General features: G+C 41.2%; 2 protein-coding genes across 4 annotated transcripts; one reads left to right on the top strand and one right to left on the bottom strand.

Annotated features, from left to right (window-relative positions):
* Positions 1-166: 166 nt before the first annotated feature.
* Positions 167-5,183, bottom strand: m6pr (mannose-6-phosphate receptor (cation dependent)). Its single transcript, XM_075465748.1, has 7 exons — positions 4,836-5,183; positions 3,410-3,582; positions 3,032-3,198; positions 2,700-2,809; positions 1,769-1,899; positions 1,561-1,687; positions 167-1,478 (listed from the first exon to the last, which is right to left on the bottom strand). The coding sequence occupies exons 1-7, from the start codon at positions 4,839-4,841 to the stop codon at positions 1,356-1,358; spliced, it is 837 nt and encodes a 278-aa protein (XP_075321863.1). The 5' UTR covers positions 4,842-5,183; the 3' UTR covers positions 167-1,355.
* A 3,574-nt stretch (positions 5,184-8,757) lies between these two features.
* Positions 8,758-21,019, top strand: arhgef5 (Rho guanine nucleotide exchange factor (GEF) 5). Of its 3 annotated transcripts, none has more exons than XM_075465746.1 (15): positions 8,758-9,349; positions 9,878-13,582; positions 14,345-14,390; positions 14,695-14,744; positions 15,473-15,855; positions 16,758-16,918; positions 17,120-17,272; positions 17,481-17,610; positions 17,704-17,778; positions 17,895-17,984; positions 18,522-18,664; positions 18,849-18,992; positions 19,081-19,151; positions 20,072-20,176; positions 20,304-21,019. In XM_075465746.1, exons 2-15 carry the CDS (start codon positions 9,898-9,900, stop codon positions 20,444-20,446), a joined length of 5,379 nt encoding a protein of 1,792 aa, XP_075321861.1. In that variant the 5' UTR covers positions 8,758-9,349; positions 9,878-9,897; the 3' UTR covers positions 20,447-21,019. The 3 variants fall into 3 exon arrangements, with proteins under 3 accessions (XP_075321861.1, XP_075321862.1, XP_075321860.1); XM_075465747.1 differs by lacking the exon at positions 8,758-9,349 and adding an exon at positions 9,453-9,501 and having other exon boundaries at positions 9,878-12,964; XM_075465745.1 differs by lacking the exon at positions 8,758-9,349 and adding an exon at positions 9,453-9,501.
* Positions 21,020-21,214: the final 195 nt, after the last annotated feature.

Below are 21,214 nucleotides of genomic sequence, written 5' to 3'. Positions count from 1 at the left end.
TAAAAGAGACATAAGTGCTTATATGGGCCAGCCTCATTCAGTGCAACCGAACATCAGATTTTCCATTCAACTCAAAAAGCCAAGCTTAGTCTTTAGCAGCATGAATATTAGATTTAGGAAAAAAAACATGTTACAAATCTCAGGAATGGTATCCTAAAAACTCCAACATTGTTACAACTTTATTAATACAAGGAGACGACAGAAAGTGCTGTCATTGCCACTTTATGCGTTTTACTGCAGAAGCCAGAAAGTAGCCCAAACATTTGGTCAAACGTGAGTCTACAGAAAATAGTCAGTTCAAGCAGCACGTTTCTGGTGTTTGGGTCAGTATTACAACGTAGGTAGCCAGGCCTGCGTTTATACACCGTTAAAGCATGGTATGGTGATTATGAACATTGGCATATTGCAGTTAATGCTCATTCATTCTCTCTAAATAACAGTATACATACCTTATTTCTAAGGAATAATTTATGATTAGAATTCCCTGTGTATTAGAGTTCACAGGTATTTTTTTTCTAAGGTAACATTAATATGAAAAAAAAGTTTCCGAGTTGGAATCGAAATGGTGCGGATTCCTCCTGAAATTAAACGAGTAGGTTTAATGTGGTAATTTAATGGCAGCGCTGACCTTTCTGATGAAAACGTAGGAGGACAGAGAGTTACACCGATCAAGCTACAGAACATCACTTCTTAAAGGGGTAATAGAACTGATGTAGAATCATTTGGAAGAAACAAGAAGAATATCAAACAAAAAAAATCTAACTCACGTAAGCTTTGGTTTTTGCAGGAATTTCTACGTGCACAGCAGGGCTGTACGTACAGTCACTGTGCATACAGTTAAACATTCACATCTTATCTGTCAAAACAAAACGTAAAACGATTAAAGCCGAATTACAAAAGCAACACCGCTGGTATGTTATGTAACCTGCAACAAGCATTACCCCCGGGTTTGACAGCTCACTGCATCTTACAGAATCATAAAACAATGAATAGCTGAGCAGACAAAGATGAACAAAATACCACCGAGTTTACAGCATGTACAGTAGAAATTCAACTTCTTAATTTCTCCCTTTTTTTAAGTCAGATTTCCACGGAAGAGACTTTATTGTGACTTTTTAATCTTGGGTGAATCACTTATTTGTTTGCGTCATGAGATCTGTAACAGGAGACAAGTCTGTCTGCCCATTAAGCGGCATGCCCTCCTTCTGGGAACGAGTCCAGAATAAGCACAAAGTGTCAGCAGGGAGTGACTAAAACCAGGCGAAGAAAACAGACTTGTGTGTGCCAATAACTTTGTCTAACGTGAAAAGGTAACCTGTGTCACACAGTAAAAAATGTCTGTCCTGTGTCTGAGGTCACATCGGTAGTAGGTGGTCATCTCTTTCTTCAGGCTCTTCCTCTAAGGCGTCTGTGGTCAGTCCCCTGTAAGCCGGAGCTTTCTCTCGATTTTGTGATCGGCACACAAAGTCACAACCGTCCTGCAGGGAGGGAGTAAAGATTGTCTGGAATTCTTGCAACATTTAAAATCTTCGACTAATCCATCAACTTGATTAGGCTTACCGCGGTTAGGTTCCCGACTTCCACCCAGAAAGCATAATTGGGGAATTGCTCCATCCCTTTGGCGCCAACAATCAGCCGCTGGTAGAGGAAACCTCCAATGAGGTAAACAGCCACAAGGCAGAAACCACTGAAAGAAGAAAGCAAATGATTTGTATATCATATCACGTGTAAGCCTGACATTATGGGCTTACAAATTGTCTTTACATACATGATGAGTATTATGGAGCCAGCGCTAAGATGGGATTGAATGGTTGGACACACTGACTTGGAATCCAGCTCAAACAGGTAAAAACATTCGCTTGTTCTTTCCCTGTCCTCCATAACCACCTCCAACTGACCCTGGGAAAAAGACAAGAGACACAAAAGGTTAACGCAGCTTACACACACTCGGAAAAAGGAGACTGTGCAGGACTACATCATTTAAAACATCAGAAGCATTCCAGCATTTTATAACCTGTGTCAGCTTTTTTGTGTAAAATGCACCGTGCCATTTATTTCCATTTGACTCAAACCACTACATGAGTTGTCATGTAAAAGACATGCAAGTGCAAAGATTCTAGTAGAGTCACGCTGCATCACTGTACATATAGAGGAGTTGTCTGTGTCTGATGCACCTTAAAGGGATAGTTCGCCTCTTTTGACATGAAGCTGTATGACATCCCATATTAGCAATTTCATTTATGAACATTGACTTACCCCCTGCTGCGTCCTGTGAGCCGAGTTCCAGCCTCGTTTTGGTGTTGATGAAGGTAGTCCGGCTAGTTGGCTGGGGCTTAAAAAATAAAGTGTTGAACGATTTTGTGATGCAAATGTATTACTCTTTTGAACGCATATTGTTTTGAGAAGCAAAACGCTTTATTTTTTTAAGCCCCAGCCAACTACCCGGACTACCTTCATCAACACCAAAACAAGGCTGGAACTCGGCTCACAGGACGCAGCGGGGGGTAAGAAGATGTTCATAAATGATGTTGCTAATATGGGACGTCATACAGCTTCATGTCAAAATAGGCGAACTGTCCCTTTAAGATTTGTGAAAATATCACTGTGTACCACAGTGTAGCCTTACTGGATCAAATATCATCTCCACAGACATGTAGCAACAAGCCACCACTAATGCATCTCAAAGGCTTCTTTATTACCATGTCTGTACTCGTGCTGCAAGAGATCATAACGATAGCTTTCCTCTTTTCCTTGGAGCAGTGGGCGTCATAAGTGTCGCCATCATTGTAAATCAACATCACCCAGTCACCTGGAAGAGGAGCAAAATGCCAAAACAGACAAGAAATTGATCAAAAGATTTATCAATGTCTCTTAAGACCCAGATTTATCATGCTTAGTGTGCCTCTAGGCATAACGACATTCTTTTATCCCAGAGACCACTTCAAAGATGAAGTATTCCACACTTAATCAGAACAAAGTTGGAGTGATGAAAGGAGATTGTTTTTTAAAAAACATATTTGTCGATTCTTACTTCCTCCAATGGCCTTTGTTGAATTATACTGGCCGATCACCGTTATTTTCTTTGGTGATTTCTTGTCTACTTGAATAACTCCAGCTCCTGGAACACCCCCAGCATCCCCACACAACTGGAACACATACGTGTAGCTGTCTTCTCCAATGGTGGCATCTACTGTAAAGCTGCCAAAATAATAAAAAAAAAATCAACACCAGTTAACATATAACACTGCACAAAAGTGAAATAGCAAAAACAGGTCAACACTGGTGGGCAGAGGACAAAATGTGTCTCTCAAGGTTTGATTTCTGGTTGATAAGAGTTAACCCGAAGAGCATGTGACATCATATCAGTGGCCATGACCAGCTTGGGTTACACAGCCGAGTCCTTTCTTACTTCTTGTGGGCGAGTGGCTCTAATTTATTGAGGACATTCCTCTCTGAGACAGACTCAGACAACAGTTTGCAGGCCTTGGTCCCGTCAGTGGCGAACACAACACTCCCACACAGGGCCAGCTGGATTGCCATCGTCCACACCAAGATGGACCCTCTTCTGGGAAGACTAAAAACCTGGAACACATGTTACATTATATATATTTTTTATTACAGTTTACAAATAACACAAGTAACTCAGTGAGAACAGTGTGATAATTCGACAAGAGTCATTTTCAATAATCCACTCATGTTCACATTGTGGTAACATATAGTAATAAGCCAATTTAAGGCTTAAATTATAATTTGCCTAATTGATCAGACAGATGACAGAACTCCACAGAACATTGTCTGCTGTTGGTGCAGAAATGCTATTTCATGTCTGTCAAACTGTGTTATCTATGGTATTTTTTTTGGAAGTGCAACTAAGGACAGGGGAACAAATTATGAGTCTTTGCAACTGTCTCCGAGTAACGGAGTGCCTAAAGATAAAATCTGTAATTGGTTCTTTGCTGAATTTTCTATAACGTGTAGACACAACTTGGGTTAATCCCTTGAGTTGGGTTCCCTTTTTTTTTCTTATAAATGATCCATAGCTGACAATTAAGTAGGGTAACAAACAGAAATATATATATATATATTCCTCTGAAAATGGTCACACTAGAGAACTGGACTAGACAGTGAGTGAAAAATCAGCCAATGACCAGAAAGTCTGGAGAACTAATGATCAAGATAACTTGAAACTAAACTATCTGACTAACTAACTAAAAAATCTGAAAAAAAGTCTGAATGCTTGCCTCTAGACCTTTGCCCGGTACTGCATTTTAACAACACATGAAGAATTTCAGTTGTTTTTGTGATTAGTTCCTATGTTCCGATATAATGGGGTACAATGGATTAGTAGGTCAATAAAATAACTGATAACTAATCACTGTCAAAATACTCATTGATGTGAGACCTGATCCTCACATCAATGTGTTAAAGTCTGTCAGATTATTGCATATATAATCTGTTTCTCAGACTACTTTAAAAGGCATACATTTTATAAAGTCTAAAAACAGACATAGGTATAACATGAAATAATGTTTTTGAACAGGCTGCCTACACTCATGTGGCTAAACTGTCTTACTTAAACATTTTATTTTGGATAATTTACCTTTGTGCATGCTACAATGTTTAATTTTTTGAAAAAAATAAGTCATCCGTATAAAGTAATCATTGGGCTCGGAATTAAGTTGCGAAACCAGATATTCTCATAAGCGTGTACGAAGTATAAAATGTGTGCATGCAAAATGTCTGCTTCCCTTCACATGAGGAACAAGCTTTTACCGGAGACTGTTAGAAAGTAACCCTCTGATAAACTACAGCCTCTGCCAAGGCTGTGCACCTACCTTCATGACTTCTTCTACTGTAAATCAGTATTAAAAGCGCCTTTCTTTGAAACAGTTTAACACAAACTGATGGAAATGTGGCCAGTTTAAGTTGCAACGAGCTTCCTCACGCTAGCGTCGCTTCCTGGTAGATCAAATTAGCGTTAAAACGGCTGTTTAATTGTGCGGATGAAATCAAGTTGTCCCGCGTGGAGCCCGGATATCTAAATTGACGGCGTTCCTTTTGTTCAGGACAATTTACGCTTGTTTTTTGGTTTTGTTTTTTTTTCTGAAAATGTATGAAGTGGCATTTATGAGGCTAACGGGCTACGGTGAGCTGCAGATTGCGGAAGTGAAACCAAACACAGACACACGCGCATGTGACCAACAGTCCAACAGAAGCGCGACCAATCAGCGGCTGCGCCCTCTCACACCGCATCACCTGACCAGCTAGAGGTGAACGTCACCGAAGGTATGGAAAGCTCAAGAAAACAATGACTGTTTTTTTATTTATTTAATGTGTTCATTTCGTGGATCTGCTCTCCGGTTTACGTTGCACAGATCACTACATTATCACAAGAGGCTGTGCCATTCATGTCAGTGCAGGGATGATACCTGCTGTGTTTACTGGGATCTCAAGCTTTAGAATCTTGCACCACTTAGCAGCCTAGAATATTAATTATGTATTTTTAGTAGTTACATATCAGTTTGATAAGTAAAAAAAAAAATTTAATCCGATATTCGAAGAAAAACAAAAACATATAGAATATGTTTTGGTTCTTTGAATGATATATGTTCATCGATTTTGATGTCAACAGTACATTTCAAACCAAAGCACTTTGGGATCTTATCCTCCATCAGGGCCAATGCTGTGTTGTGCATTTTTATTCCTTTTTAAATATTTATTTGGGCTTTTTATGCCTTTAATGGATAGGATAGTTGGAGAGAGACAGGGGGAAGACATGCAGCAAAGGGCCATCCCGTGTGGGTCTCGAACCGGGGCCAGCTGCAGCGAGGACTGTAGCCTCTGTACATGGGGTGGCTGCTTAACCCACTACACCACTGACCGCCCCATGCATTTTTATTCCTGAATGTGATTCTAATCCACACTCCAATCCAAAGCGTTTTTCCTTTGTCAGTTGTTCAGTTTTCTTAAGAGTTTCTTGAAACTTGGGTTGATAGTTTTTGGGTAATCTTGCGAACAAACACACACCAGGCAGTGATTCTAATCCTTCACCTCAGTTTTGCCTTGGTGGAGGAAACATCTGGGAAATGGTCACCACAGGACTAGACAAATAGTAAATAAATAAATGAATAAACACCTGGTAAACATCTCCTAGCCACAAGTTATTAAAGGACATCTTTTTAGATGTAAAGGTCTGGGAACACTCATCACTATGCGAGATGGCGAGGAAAAAATTGTTTGAAAGTATTTTTTTTCATATAAAATTGCAAAGAATTTGCAGATTTTATCTTCTAGGATAATCCCTACATAATATCACAAGGAGATTAAAAGAATTGAGTGAAATCTTGATATGAGAAGCCAGAAATCAAAAACTGTCTGTGATCTTTGGGCCTAGCGCTACATTTAGTTAAAATTCCTGCAATCATTTAGGAACACTTATGAAAACTTTTTCATAGCATACATTTCATAGCTACATTCACAAATTATAAAAACATAATCTAGAAACATCAACGCCTTCTGTGGGCCAGAACTAATTTTATTTGGACTGAGGTAAAGTGTAAGTGTGTTGTGTGGTCTGACTAATCACACTGCAACACTTTTTGGAAATCATGGCACCCTGCTGTCCGCAGGAGTAAGAGGGAACAGATCCATCTCTCATGTTGTGAATGCAAATTTAAAAAAGCCAGCATCATGGTATGGATATACATACATTACTGCCTGTGGTATAAATAAATAAAATAAAGCACCGTGAATGATCAGTCATGTATGCAGGTTTTGGCGCCCTCAATGCAGCCTACATACCTTAACACCTGTGTGTAGCGCTGGCACTTTTGATCTGATCAGAAAGTTAGCCCTGGATGTAAACAGGACTTAAAGGCCTTGTAAAGTAAATATCATTGTATCCACTGTACTGTTTCCAATTGCATCAGCATTTTCAAGTGACTCAGCAAAGCTAGAGTTTGTTTTCCAGACAGTTAGTTTTCTGCTTATCAGCAACCTCTTCAGGCTTTTCTTACTGTAATCAGTATGATGTGTCTGTAACAGTGCCCCATTCCTCTACTCATGAACCCATTTTGTAAACTTCCCATCCATTCGAAATGACTAGATTACGCCTTCTCAACCAATTGCTCCATTTCAGAAACCTGTGATGTGATTCAGCCTTGAGAACACTGTCCGGGTGTTTGGTAACACTTTGGGCTAGTTTTGTTCAGTGTTTAAGCCCCTCTCTTTTTACTATATCTCTCAGCAAGTAGCCCAAATGAAATACATGTGATCAGAATATATTTTAAATCAGAATTTATAGTTATCTGACCATGACAGATGTTTACGATTTACCGCTAAGTAAGATAGAATGTTGCTACAATAAAAAAGTTTAGTTGATCTTTGCAAAAACATAATGTTTGGTGTGAGAGAGATAGAGAGAAGCCCTCAATGGAAAAATAATCAAATAGATTATTTAAACTTCAAAATTGAGTGTATACCTATTAATTTATTAATTAAACAAGGAGTAGGCCCTCCCTATACACTCACTTCCCAGAATATGATGCTGACTAAGCTAACTGTAAAATACGTATTGATATACACGAGGGTGGATGAATTATAAGAAATACCTCTCAGTGAAATACATTGTAAGTCAGGATCAAACATGACAGTCAGTATGTTTACATGACACTAGATAAATAAATATTGTTTGTCTGACTGAAACTATTCAGAATCTAACTTCTCAAAGCTGGTGTAACACACCCAGATGAATCAAAATCAAATCAAATTTATTTATATAGCACATTTCATGTACAAACAATTCAAAGTGCTTTACATAAAATAAAAGCATTGCAGCAGGGAGTGTAAGAAGCATTAAAAATACATAAAAGAATATAAAGAGAAACAAATAAAATCATTTAAATGAATTTAAAAACAAGCATGAAGCAGCTGGGAAAATACCAGGGCTTGCAAATGCTCAACTAGACTCAAAGTGGATTATAGGTGCTCTGCACATGCTACAAAGTTCCTGTTCAGTACACAGAAGAAGAAAAAACTGCAAGGTTGAACTCGACTCAACTGTACATGTAAACGTACTCAGTAGTGTTAACTGAGTGAGTCTCACGCTCAGCGCAGTTACACTCTTACACGAGTTGAGCTTTAGCAATTGCATGGGTGCAAAATCAAGTTATTGATGAGCGTATTCACACAGGAGTGATTTGAACCCCAAATGCATTATCTGGGTGCGTTAGTTCAATTTTGAGAAGCTTGACTTTATGGACTTTCAGGTGAACGTAATTACTCACATGTGTTTTAAAATTCCAGTTTTGGTGTTGACTGATGAAAAAAAAAATTGTTGTTATTTTTTAATAGTAATGTAAACAGGCTTACGAGTGACTTTATGGGTTTTATTTGGACCTCAGCTATGCTAATATACTTTAGTCATGGGACTTCCAATCTTTCAACTCTTCTGGGTACTTAATCAACATAGTTCAGTAGTCATTGTTTAACAAACCATTCACTATCACCCTTGAACACTACTCCTCCCTTGCTGTCCTCCTCCATTGATTACCTAATTTTTTAAAATTTTTCAGTCATAAGAAACAGTGTGTGTTTCCCTTTCTCTCTCCTCTGCCCTACCTCTCAAGGGAATGTAGGGAAGTTTTTATAGGCCTCGGTGAGCTTTCCTTATTCTCTCAGTCCTTACTTTCTTTCTCCCCTCCCCCCTTTCTTCTTGTGTTATCACAACCCTTACCTTGACTGTGTGTTGAGCAGACACACCCGGCCACTCCATATCAGCCAATCACTGAGACAGACCAAGGAGGTGTACTTCCTGTGTTTCGTGAGAGAAGAATGGGGCAGGAGAGAGGAGAGATTTGTGTACTGTTTTTTTGCCAGAGGGGGTCCACACAGGCAATCAATTGAGCAGTAAAGGGGGCAGGAGTGGTAGACAAACTCACAAGACTTTTGTTTGGTTTATGAGAGATCACCCTGTTCAGCAGCAGCGACTGTGAGGACGGGACTGAGAGAAAGAGGTGGGGAAAGATAAGTGTCAATCTGTTCAGACTTGTTTGGGAATTTGAGGAAGGAGGGGAGGTGGGGAGAGACAGAAAGAAGCAACAAGAGAGAAAAGCAAGGGAAGCTGAGGCGTAAACATGAACTTTACACGAGAATTGAAGGACTGAAAGAGAAAGAAAAGGACGCCGGTGATTTATTTGAAAAACGAGGAGTACGTTTGCTGTGTCACTCAAACGATGTCAACACAAGAAATGGCTTTTTCAGTGTTGTGCAATCCCATGCTTTTGAGCTGAGCTGAGCTGAGCTGAGCTGGAGCAGGGGGCGACCAGATCTCCCCGGTGTACAACTTCAGGTGAGTTGCTGTGTAATTCTTAACTTCTGTAAGTTGCCTCTGACTTAATCACAGATTTAGATCTTGTTCAGCAGTGCATGCTACATGCCTTGCCTATGTGTCACAGGCCTCTGCTTTCTGAAAGACTTCTTTTGGTATGCTGCCTTTAGCAGGTCAGTGCTGCATTCTTAAAGAATTGGAAGAGGGTGCCACCTTTTCTCTTGCTCCCTCTCACTTTTCAACTGTTAGAGTTGCTTTCACTCAGTTTTTAGCTTGGAGGTAAAACTGCAACAGTTCTAAATTTGGAAATACAGTCAGAATACATCGTTGGATTATTTCTTTTTAAAGGGTAAAAGTAAAATTACCTTAATGTATAGCAGCTTTGCAAATGACTAACCTTCCATTGATAATCACTAACATCTTTTTGTTTGTTTATAGTCAGTAGGCTTCCTCATTGTGTGATTTGACCTACAAGCTAATAATTTGTCCCTGATGATTTATTATATGATGACTCATTCTGCTAAATTGACAAATGTTCTCCTCTTCTAGGTTCTTCCAATTATGGTACTATGGAGACTAAAAGGCCCGGCCATACGCTCTTTGACACTTTATCTAACTTAAACATGGGTGATCACAAGATCCAGTTGGGTGGAAAAATTTCCAAAGATACAAGCTCCAGGTCCAAAGGGATTGCTTCACTGGAACAAGAGAGGGATAACAAACGAGAAGAAAACTGGAGGAGGGAGATTGAAACAGAGAAAATGAGAGACAAAGCCAGATATAGAGAAATGGACACTCTGGAGCGATACGAGAGAGACCGAACTCCTACTCCCAGGCTTCGAGAGGGAGAAAGAGAGCGGAGAGAAAGAGAAAGAAGGCAAGAGGATGACAGAGGCAAAAACTGGAGGCCGCTGTCAAACATGGAGAAGGAGATTGAGCGGGACGCAAAAAAGGGGAAAAAGAAAGGTGACACGTTTCCCAGAATGATAAAAGGTGAAACTGACTCTGACAGGAGAAGGATGTCCTCTGCTGAGATAGTTGAAGAAAGAAGTGAAATGAGGCCGAGAGGTCGGCCCAGAAGAGAAGAGATGGAGGAATGGGAGAGAGAAAGACACAGGTACAGAGAACGGGATGAGATCAGGGAAAAGGAAGAATGGAGAAACCGTGGAGGAAGACCTGCAGATGATGAGAGATCACGACAGAGGGAGAGATATAAGGCACTTGGTGGTCAGCTTCAGGACAGGACAGGAGAAGGGGTTGAATCGTGGGACACGAGGGACAGAGATACAGCTAGAAAAAGAGAAAAGCCAAGATCTAACACGGAGGAGAGGGAGGCCAGAATGAATTCCCCACACAGGAGACCAGACAGAGACATCTACTCAGATAGAAAGGAGAGGGGAGAGAAGAGGGAGGGAAGGAGGGATGCGAGAAGTGAAGGAGACGGTGATGAGAGGGAGCTGAGGAGGGAGAATGAGTTGCTAGATCAACTCAGCAGAAGTGAGGGGGACAGTAGGGGCAAAATGGCAAGTGAGAGAGATCGAGATGAACAGAGATACAGGGAAAGAAAAGTGGATAAATATAGGAGAGGTGGAGGAGAGGGGAACAGAGGGGAAAGGTACAGAGAGGCTGACAGGAGAGAAGCAAGACACCCAGACAGACGAGAGGAAAGGTGGAAGGAAAGTGGGAGGGGCTTGAAGAATGATAGGAGAGAGGATGATAAGTATAGAGAGGAGAGAAGAGGCCGAGAAAAAAAGGAAAGACGGGAAGATGCAACAGGCAGAGACAGCAGATCCTTGAGTGATTCGGCTCCAAGGGTGCTGCCACAGTCCCAGAGCAGCGGAGAGTGGAGCAGCGATTTGGACAGTGAGACAAAATATAGAAGGGACAGAGACAGTTGTGAGGAGAGGGAAACAAAGAGAGAGGGGAAAGGTGAAAGACAAAGAAGCAAAGAAGGACGAAGGCACCCTGAGAGAAGTGAGAGGCGGCAAATAACAAGCGAGAGGAAGGAGAGAGATAGAAGAAAAATGATAGGAAGTACACCAGAGCAGAGAAGGATGTGGTTAGAGCCACAGAGGGGCAAGAATAGTATAGATGAATATGAAGACAGAGAGAGGCAGACAAGGCGGAAAGAGGGGAGGAGTGAAGAGGAGAAGGATATGGAGTCACAGGCACATTGGGGAAGAGATGGGCGGCGAGTGAAAGAGGAACCAGATGAGAGGTACTTTGACCAAAGCAGTCATCAAGGCAGGCGTGGAGGGAGAAATGAGTTCAGGGGATACTCAGAGGGAGTAGGTGCAGATGGAGAGGGTGAAATCTGGAGAAAGGGAGATAAGAGAGGAAAGGCACATCTGTCTGACAGTGATGGAGGGATAGTGGGCAGCCAACAGAGGAACGCAGAGGGAGAGAACCTGACAGATAACACTGAAGAGAGTGACAGAGAGGAAGAGGGTGGGAGCGATAACTGGGCACGCTCCAGGAGTGAAGGAGGAAGTGAGGCCGGGTGGAAGCAAGACAAAGGGAGAATGCTGTCAGAAGAGGATGGCTTTGTGACCCCATCCAGTGGTGGAGATGAGGAGGATGAGAGGAGAGATGATGAAGATGAGTTTAAGGACTGTCAGGAAATCTGGGAAGGTGGACCTACTTTTAAAGACCCCACACCTGCTGGCTTCAAGGGATGTGAAGGAGAAAAGGAGAGGGAAGAAGTATGGACAGTAGGGAAAGAGGAATCAGTTGATGAAGAGGAACAAGAGGGGGAAAATAAGTCAAAGTACGTTTTCTGTGTGATTGGGCAAACTCTTTCCCGGTCAGAAAACGGTGAGATGTCACTGTCACAAGGTGATGAGAGGGGAGGAGCGGAAAGGGAGAGCCCAAATTTAGAAACTCAGAATCACAGTAGTGATGACCACACGCATAAACCTCCGGATGAGCTGCCTCTGACACCGAAAAGAAACGATGACCAACCAGTTATTTATAATCAAGACTCAGAAGAGGACCATTACACACTGAGGGAGGAGATACTTGCCCCAGGAAACACAGCTGAGGGGAATATCCAACACAGAGCGCCTCCAGTGCTTCGAGGTACTGAATCTGAAGATGGGATGAAGAGCAAATTGGAGCCCCTACCTATAGAAACAGGAATAATTAAAAGAGACTCACAGACTGAAAGACTGCTCAAAGAATGGAGAGAGCAGAATAAAGAACTCGCAGGAATACAATGCAAGCAAACTCCGGTCTCAGGCAATCCCTATGCTGATCTTGGTTCAATGGAAAATTTGGAGAAAATTCAACCTTTCTTGAATCAGCTTAACACTGAGGCAATGAGTCCAGAGGAGCTGGAGGCCATTCGGATCCGAATGAGTGGGGCTTGGAGCATGTCTGAGGAGCCCAAGCGCCGTTCCCAGGCACCCCACCTTAAATGGGCTAAAGATGTGGTGCGTGAGATCCTGGGAAAGTCAGAAGAACAGGCGAATGATGAATCAAACTCAGACGCTCAAGAGGACAACCAGTCTGAGGAAAACAAGCAACAAGAGAAGGTTGCACAAAGTACTGTGGAAGTGCCTGTTGTCACACTGACCAAAGATGAGAAGCCCCCAGAGCCAGGGGTGCAGGAAGAAGACCTGATGGAGGAATTTAGAGGTATGGGGCAGAACCAAGCCGACATGCATGCAGACCAGGTCAAAGCTATGCATGTTGTAACACACACTCATGACATACTGATAAACACAGGAGGGAAGAAAGATCACACTGTGGACCAAGAAACTGAGGCTTCTGGTCAAGTTCAGTTAGAAAAAGCCGATACGGTTGAGTTAACAGAAAGAGAAAAAGAAGTGCAGATGTATTTAAGTGTGAGCAACACGCTGTACAAGCCTAACAGCTGCCCCATTCTTAATTTTGACTTTGAGTCTAACCTCCTCATCCCCTCCAAAGAGGGTATGATCCAAGAGGTGGAAGTCGAAATGGGTCAAGGTGAAGAAGAAAGGCAGGAAGAGGAGTTTGAAGAGAGGGGTACTGCAGTGGAGGTGGAGGAGGTGATGGTAGAAGCTGAGGTGGATAACAGAAAGGGAGAGGGGTTAGCTGAAAGGAAAAAGGTGACTGTGAAAAGCTCCTGCAGTTTTCGGGATTTGGGTCCTGAAGCTCGCTTACGGAGAAGGGGAATTCGTAAAACCACTGAGAGAAGACACGGAGAGCTTGAGGAAGTGGAAGAAGAGGAAGGTGTTGGAAGGGATCGCAGACCCAGAGTATTCTCAACAACAGGTAAAGGCAGGGGACCGACTGTGGAAACGGTGGCTAACTGATCAAAGCAGTCCGTTTCTTTAGAAAGCTGCAAAATCACCTCCCTTCTTTCAACTCCTGTCTCTTTTCTAATCAGTCAGCATTGGAGATTAATCTAATGAACAAATCAGACTGACATCTCAGACTCGATTGCCCATGTAAGAAAAACTCTTGCAATGAAATTACTAAATGGCACTCTATGTGATTTTTAAAAAAGAAAATTTTATTTACTTTTTTATTCTTTAATCACAGTCTGTCATTTCTTCTGTTTTTTTTTTTTTTTTTTCAGTCCAAATGGTCTTAGCCTCCACTTTTTTTCTGTCAGCTTCTAACTTGGAAATTGCATAATGAAGTAGTCATCAGTAACTTGACATTAACAGTGCAATGATCTGAAAAGTGCATCAACTAAAGTGGAAAGTGCGTCACAGTGTTGCGGTTGCAGGTGGTGGGTGGAAACCATATGAGGTGGAGAAAGCAAGGAAAAACCAGGGGTGTGAGTTAAAAGGCTGGTGTCGATCCTGTTTTGAGACAACACGAGAAGCACGAGTCTTACAAACACTATAATATCTTCTCTAATTCTTATCGTACTAATTTAACTAATATTTACTTGATTCATTACCCGTTTAATTTATTTTTTTGCGTTTTTCATTTGCCTTATTTTTAACAACTAAGTTTATCAACGTATAGTGAGTAGGGACATGCTTTTGTATAATGTTTCCACGAATGATTACTTTTTAATTCCAGATGATGAGGACGATCGGAGCAAAAGTTGGGGAGAAGTGGAGCTCAGGTGAGTGAAACAATCTTTTAAAAATGACATTTTGATTAAACCTGAGACAAGGATTTTACAAATTCTTTCAAGGTTTTTAAATATTAGATTTCCCTGATGATAAAGGCTGTTTTGATTTAATCCCGAGAGTGACAGTAATTGTGTTTTTAAAGTGTCACTCAAAATTTAAATGTATAAAAACTTGTTTTCGGGACATTACTGGCAATGTTTTACACGAAAAAAAGGAGTTTCAATCAGGTTTCAAAAAGTCTTTTTAGAGCACCTTAAATGTATACATAAGTTTTCCTTCTCTTGTCACCTGTAGGAATGTTTTGGACACGATCGAAAGACGGAAGAGGAATTCAAAAATTTTCAGTGAGTACATGTGTTCCAGCTTTTGATTTTCTTACGTTCCTCAAAGTCAAAGTGTGTTGGTGCACATTGTTGCTTTTGCAAGTTTAGTTTTCATCACTGTCAATAACTGTTCAGACTACATCTGAAGATTAGTGATTAGAAAAGACTGAGTGGACAAAATGTCGTGTCTTCTGATCATATCTGCTCTGACTGCAGACGGGAAAAGCATGACGTGGTCAAGCATTTCCCTTCAGTGCATGTGATTCATTTCTGTGTAAATACCAGCTCAGTAACTGTTTACTCCAGACTCACTTCAGGCTCCGATTTCAACAACATACACAAATAAAAGAAAATCTGTCTGTTTACTGCTGATTTTCACCATTTAGAAACTCATTTAAACTTAATCTAAAATGGCTGTAGTTTTTCCCTCACATGGCTATTGCAAAAAATGGGAAAGGAGTGTGCTTGTGTGAATTGTATCCGTGTGTCTGTGCAAGCCACAGACAGGTTCCTGCAAGTTCTCATTTTTACAAACTCGTGGGGAAAACAGCTGCTGCTCTGACTTTGCATTCCGACAAGTATGTGCAAAAGGAATGCTTTAACGCAAACAACTCCTGGTGGCTGACGCTCTTCTGTCTCTATCTGTCTTACTTCTTTTGCTTCCTGTACGTTTCAACACATTTTTTTTTCTCTATCTACCGTCCTGCTGCCCCCCCCTTTGTTTGTCTCACTTCCTCTCCTTCCATCAGATGCCTCCCCACTCTACCAGCAGTACAGCGAGGCGGCACAGAACTTTGAGATCCTGCGTCAGTCTCGCTCTGATGTCCTGTCTGTGTGTGAGGAGAACACCCCGTCTCCTGCTCGCTCGCCTGTCCCCTCACCTCCTCCAGCCCGCAGACCACTTCCTCCCCTCCCCTCAGTCCCACACCCCCACTCCTGGTCCCGCAAAGGCTCCGTCATTAGTTGTACAAGCTTGCCTCTCCCAGAGCCCCCCAAGAATGAAGGCAGGCCTTCCTCTCCACGTCTGTCCATCTCCCTCACACAGTCGGCCACATTGTGGAGGGAACTGCCGGCTGTCAGGAATAGTGCTGAACTGGAGGAGCTTGGAGAAGATGAGTGGCGATTGCAGGAGGTAACTTTCTGCGCATAATTATCTGTAGTCACTGCATATATGAAAGTGTGGTCCCCCTAAGAATCATCACATAGCAGCACGAGTTAACACTTGTTCCCTCTGAGTCTTGTACATTTTTACTAAAGCAGGAGTCTTGAGCTAGTTTCAGTCTGACAAAAATAATTAACATTGTTTTGTCTTTGCAAAGTAAACAAGACATCACTTGCTCTGAAGTTAAATATAGGAGAATTTCCCTGGCAGTTACTCAATTGATAGTTGTCTCATGATTTCTTCTTGGTTTTACTTTCTTTATTATCTTTGACAGATCTTTATCTTAAACTGGTTAATAATCAGTGTGAAGATGCATACCTTACTCTCTGGAAATTTACTGGAAATAGATTCCTGGCACATTGATATTTAGTGGAATAATACAGGCAGTTGAATTCCTGATGGCTAAGTTTCCCTCCTGCCAGCACTTCTGAACTCCTCCACAAACTACTGTTTCTGGATAGGCAAAATATGATCGACGGAAATTGGAGTGTTTATGATTTGGAGATTCAACCCCATGGTGCAAGCTTTTTGTCAAAAAAAAGGACTGGACTGTTTCGTACTTTGTTTTACATCAGAAGCTTCTCTGGTGTTCGGTATAACTACCATTAATGGGAAATGGCTATGAATCATCTCAACAATGGAAGAAGTTTATGCAATCTTCTCTATAAAGCCGTGACTCTCTCTTGTTGTTGTGGATTTTTTTATCTGGAAATTGAAAACCTTGTGTCAGAGTGGGAACGCTTCCATGTATTGTGAAATCACACTTGTTGGAAATCGCCCAGCCTCTAGTAAACCGACAACTCTGTGCGTGTACGCTATAATTTACTCTCAAGTTTTCACTTGTTCTCTCTTTTTTTGATTTCGCCATAAAGGTTAGATTTGAAGTGGTGACCTCAGAGGCTTCCTACTGCCGGAGTTTGGACATAGTTGTTGAGCACTTTGTCAAGTCCAAACAGCTGGGGGCCCTTTTGGCCACTCAGGATAGAAACTGGCTGTTCTCCCGGTTGGCTGACGTCCGTGCCATCAGCCACAGGTAAGAACTGTTAGACATCATTAGAGCAAGTTTTTTTTTTTCCAGCCATTTTAGCTGGCTCTACATTTACAATTGGATACATTTATCTGTCTACACGAAACACACATCAAGTGGTTGTGAAACCTGTTTGTGCTTTGCTGGTGAAGCAAAATTTTGCAGCAGCATTAAGTTTGAAGTTGTTCTTTATGAATTTGGTTTTAGTTTTTTGACAAAGCTGGAGGAGCGGGTGGAATCGGACATCATAAACTTTACTGTCTGTGACATTATTGCTCGGCACTGTCAGCGCTTCAGGATGGTTTATGTGCCCTACCTCACCAACCAGTCGTATCAAGATGCCACCTACCAGAGACTCATGTAAGGATCTCAATCAAGTTTAGACTTTTCTCTGTTGGAAGGATGTTTTTGTTAATATAGAATCTATAGTGAGCTCCAACAGGATATACTAACTCGAGTCTCTCAATGATAACATTTTATTGCATTAAAATAATTTAAAAATGAATGAAACTTAATCTATTGTCAATTTTCCTGTTTGTTTGTTTGTTTGTTTAAAAAAAAAAATCAGGAATGAGAATCAAGAATTCAAGCGGATTGTGGCGAAGTTGGAGAGGAGTCCGGTTTGTCAGAGACTTCCCCTGCGTTCTTTCCTCGTGCTTCCCTTCCAAAGGATCACAAGACTAAAACTACTGGTGCAGGTGTGCATGAAAACTCACTGAAAAGCTCCAATTGGTGGTTATAACCTATTCATTCCTTTACCCTTTGAACTGAGACAAACTTTTTCTGTTCAGAATATTGTGAAAAGAACAACTCCTGGTACAGCAGAGGCGGCGCAGGCCATCAAAGCTTTAAAACATCTAGAGAAGGTACAGCATCTTCCCCTTTTAACACAGGATAACGGTACTTCACATTACTGATGAAAACTTGTGGATATCTTGGAGTGCTTTACAACAAACATCTCTTCATCTCTTTTCTTCTCAAGCTGATTCAAGAGAGTAATGACAGCATCACTCAGATGAAAAGCATAGAGTCTCTGGTCTCTCTCAGTGCTAAAGTGGACTTTGAGTGCAGGGTAAGTAATGTGGAAACTGTTCAAACTGTAAATGGCTGTAAAGAAAATAACCAAATGGCATTTTTAGTGCATCTATTCATTAACATAGGTATTTTCTTTGAACATGTAATTTATTGATGTTTGCATGTTTTTGCTCTGTCATGGAATATCAGTATAGTTTAAGATTATGGGTTTGATTTCAACAAAAGTTTTAAGTCAAAAGAAAGCTTCTTTTTTTTTTTTTAAATTCCCCCGAGAGTCAGTTGAGCTTTTAGCAGTGTAAGGGTCTTCTCTAACACAGGGTTAGCTCAGTCTACAATAAGATAGTCCAGACGGTATTATGTGACCTTAGTGTAAAAAGCTACCGGTCACATGGCAACCATGGCTACAACCAAATCAAGGATAGAAAGTTGATTAAACTCAATGAGGTGTGGTTTGAGAGCTCCGGTATAGTAAGTGGACCTTGAGTAAAAACTACCATTTCAGTAAAGACAAACTGACTTTTACGCTCAGAAATGATAATGTTCCAGCAGGTTAAGCTTCTGCTTTCTCTTCCAGACTCTTCCTCTGATCAGTCAGTCTCGGAGGTTGGTACGAGAAGGTCTCGTCACTGAACTGATGGATTTCTCTCTAAAGGACACGGAGAGAAATCTTTACTGGCATCTCTTCAATGACTACTTGTTGGTCTCACTACAAAAAGAGTGAGTCTACAAACATGTTGTTTATATAATGTCGTTATAATCCATCACCAGCGAGCTGGCCTCTCTTTCATCACCATGTCCTCATCATATCTGTTGTTTATTGTCATCATCTCTTTAGTCTTATCATAATCTTTCTCTCTGTCCCTCACTTATCATTTATGCTTTTCCTGCCTGCTGTCTCCAGAGGGGGAAGATTCACTGTAATCGATCACTCTCCTGTATCAGAACTGCGCGTAGAGAACTGCCGTGTCAAACTTCACTCCTTACAGAAGAACCTGTTTCGCTTGTACATTTCACAAAAAGCCCTGCTGCTACGAACTGACACACAGTAAGACACTGAGAGAGTGGAGAGTGCATTGGTTGCCACATCATTAAAATTGCATATGGGAGATCATTCATTCATCTTTTTGCACCAGGAGTCATAAGCTACGTTGGATTTCAGCCCTTTCCAGGCCCCATACTGCAACAGATTTTTCTGCAGCACAAGGTAAACAATTGAGAGTTGTGAAATAGTATCATTATTATTTATTAATCACAATTACTTTAATCAACTGCACACCTCGCTAATAGTGAGCATTGAACTGTTAATAACATGAGGTGACACAAAATTAGCAGAATATTTGCATAAGAAGACACACTCACATTTTGGATACTCAAGTAAAATGGCAGAGCGTGTATAAGCGTAATGGCGGCATGCTGATTGCTGATTACATGAATAAAACCAAAGCTGGAAAAATCTCTCGAACCAAACAGTAAAGACTCATTAATTAAAGCCTGCCGCTGTTTAACAGTTACAGGATTTGGCATGACTTACTGATAAACATGAACTGAGCTGCTGAAAGCTTCACTGTTGGATTCCATGTATTTGTATGATGGATGTTTATGCATGCGGTGCCCAAAGTTCAAGCAACAACAGCTACATAAGCTGAGCTACAGTCATGCGACAATACTGTGTGTGAAAGTGAAACATTTTTCTTATTACCGTCCTCTATCATGTACACTGTTAAGCATTTGTTCCAGAAAGGATTGGACTGCTGGTGGTGGACTTTTTCCCCATGACAGACATTTCATGATATTTAGTTATCTATTTTTAGTAACCTGTTGGTTTGTTGAGCTCACTGAAGACTCACAGGTTTATAGAGCATCGTTACTGTCATTTGCTATACCCGTGGTTTACTTGCTTTCCACCAAAAATTTGCACGTTGCTGATGAAGGCAGGGTGAACTTTTCCATTTATGGTGGCAACAATTTGTGACCTGGAGATGAATTTAATTAAGAAATCATTTGCCATTTCAATATCATCCTTTTTCTTTGGAAAATCAGCAGTGGTCTCACTTCTTCACACTTTTTTGTGACTGTACCTGTCTGCCTCTAAAGTTTTGTATCCTTTCTCTCTTTTTCATCCAGATTTTGCACAGATGCAGTGTATTCGAGCTTTTGTTGCCCAGCAGCCAGATGAGCTGTCTTTAGAAAAAGCTGATGTTATTCTCGTGCATCAAGACAGCAGCGACAGTAAGACGATCATACTTTTGTTTTTTCTATAATTGCCATGCAGAAAATGTTATTCATGTGGGCAGCCACATATATTAGCTGACATTAAGCACTCAGTTCTTTGTGTTGGATTCTCTCTTCTTCCCAGATTGGGTTGAGGGAACCAAACTTTCTGACCGGCATCGTGGATGGGTGCCCAAGTCCCATTTGGAAAACATAAGCAGCTCCAGGGTCAGACAACGCAACCTTTCAGATGCACTCAAACTGACAACGGCAACAGCCGCTGTCTGAGCAAAATGCTCAGGATGGGACGAAGCAGAAGGACGTCCTCAGTGTACCGCAAACAACTTTCTCAGCTGTGTGCTAGCTGTGTGCTCCTACTTACCAGAAACCGGACGATGGATGCTCAGTGACATTACTGTTAAAGAATTGTTCACCTGGGTGTAGGAGCTGACAAAAAGCTGCAAGGATGCATCCCAGTGTAGCACTGGGGTCTTGCTACTTTCACTCTTTGGAATAATGACTGTTCGCAGAGCAGTGCATGGAGCCATTAAGAACAATGTGTGACTATTAATTTCAATGTAAAGTCCATTACAAACAATAGTGTACTATGGTACATGCATAGATTTGTGTTTTAAGAAAAATATTTTCTAAGGGAAATTTCCTTTTTCCAAGAAATATTATTTTTGGAAAATGATATGTTGTGTATAAGGAAAATGTATGATGTAAGTTGTGTTTTAAAATGTGGGTCCCTGCACGCATGCAGTTTTCAAGACGGTTCAAAGATGTACATAGCCTCACGGGATATACAGAAGACATTTCAATACATTTAGATTTGAGGAATAAAAGAACATTTGATCATTACACAGACTTTGACATTGAATTTGTTGCTGTTTTCTTTCATTCTTAAATCAATTGAGTTCATTTACAATCAAACAACAAGCCTAAGTGCTGCAGGGGGATTTTGCACGTTCGCAAAGAGGTTTTGGGTAAAATTATTTGATATTTGTGGCATGTGTCTGCTGGGGCTGTATACTGAACAAAACGAACTGTTCAGAT

This window comes from Odontesthes bonariensis, chromosome 5, assembly GCF_027942865.1.
Source record: "Odontesthes bonariensis isolate fOdoBon6 chromosome 5, fOdoBon6.hap1, whole genome shotgun sequence".
In the NCBI taxonomy this organism is placed as follows: Eukaryota; Metazoa; Chordata; class Actinopteri; order Atheriniformes; family Atherinopsidae; genus Odontesthes; species Odontesthes bonariensis.
The sequence above is the reverse complement of the archived record's forward strand: the minus strand, read 5'-3'. Positions and strand labels throughout refer to the sequence as shown.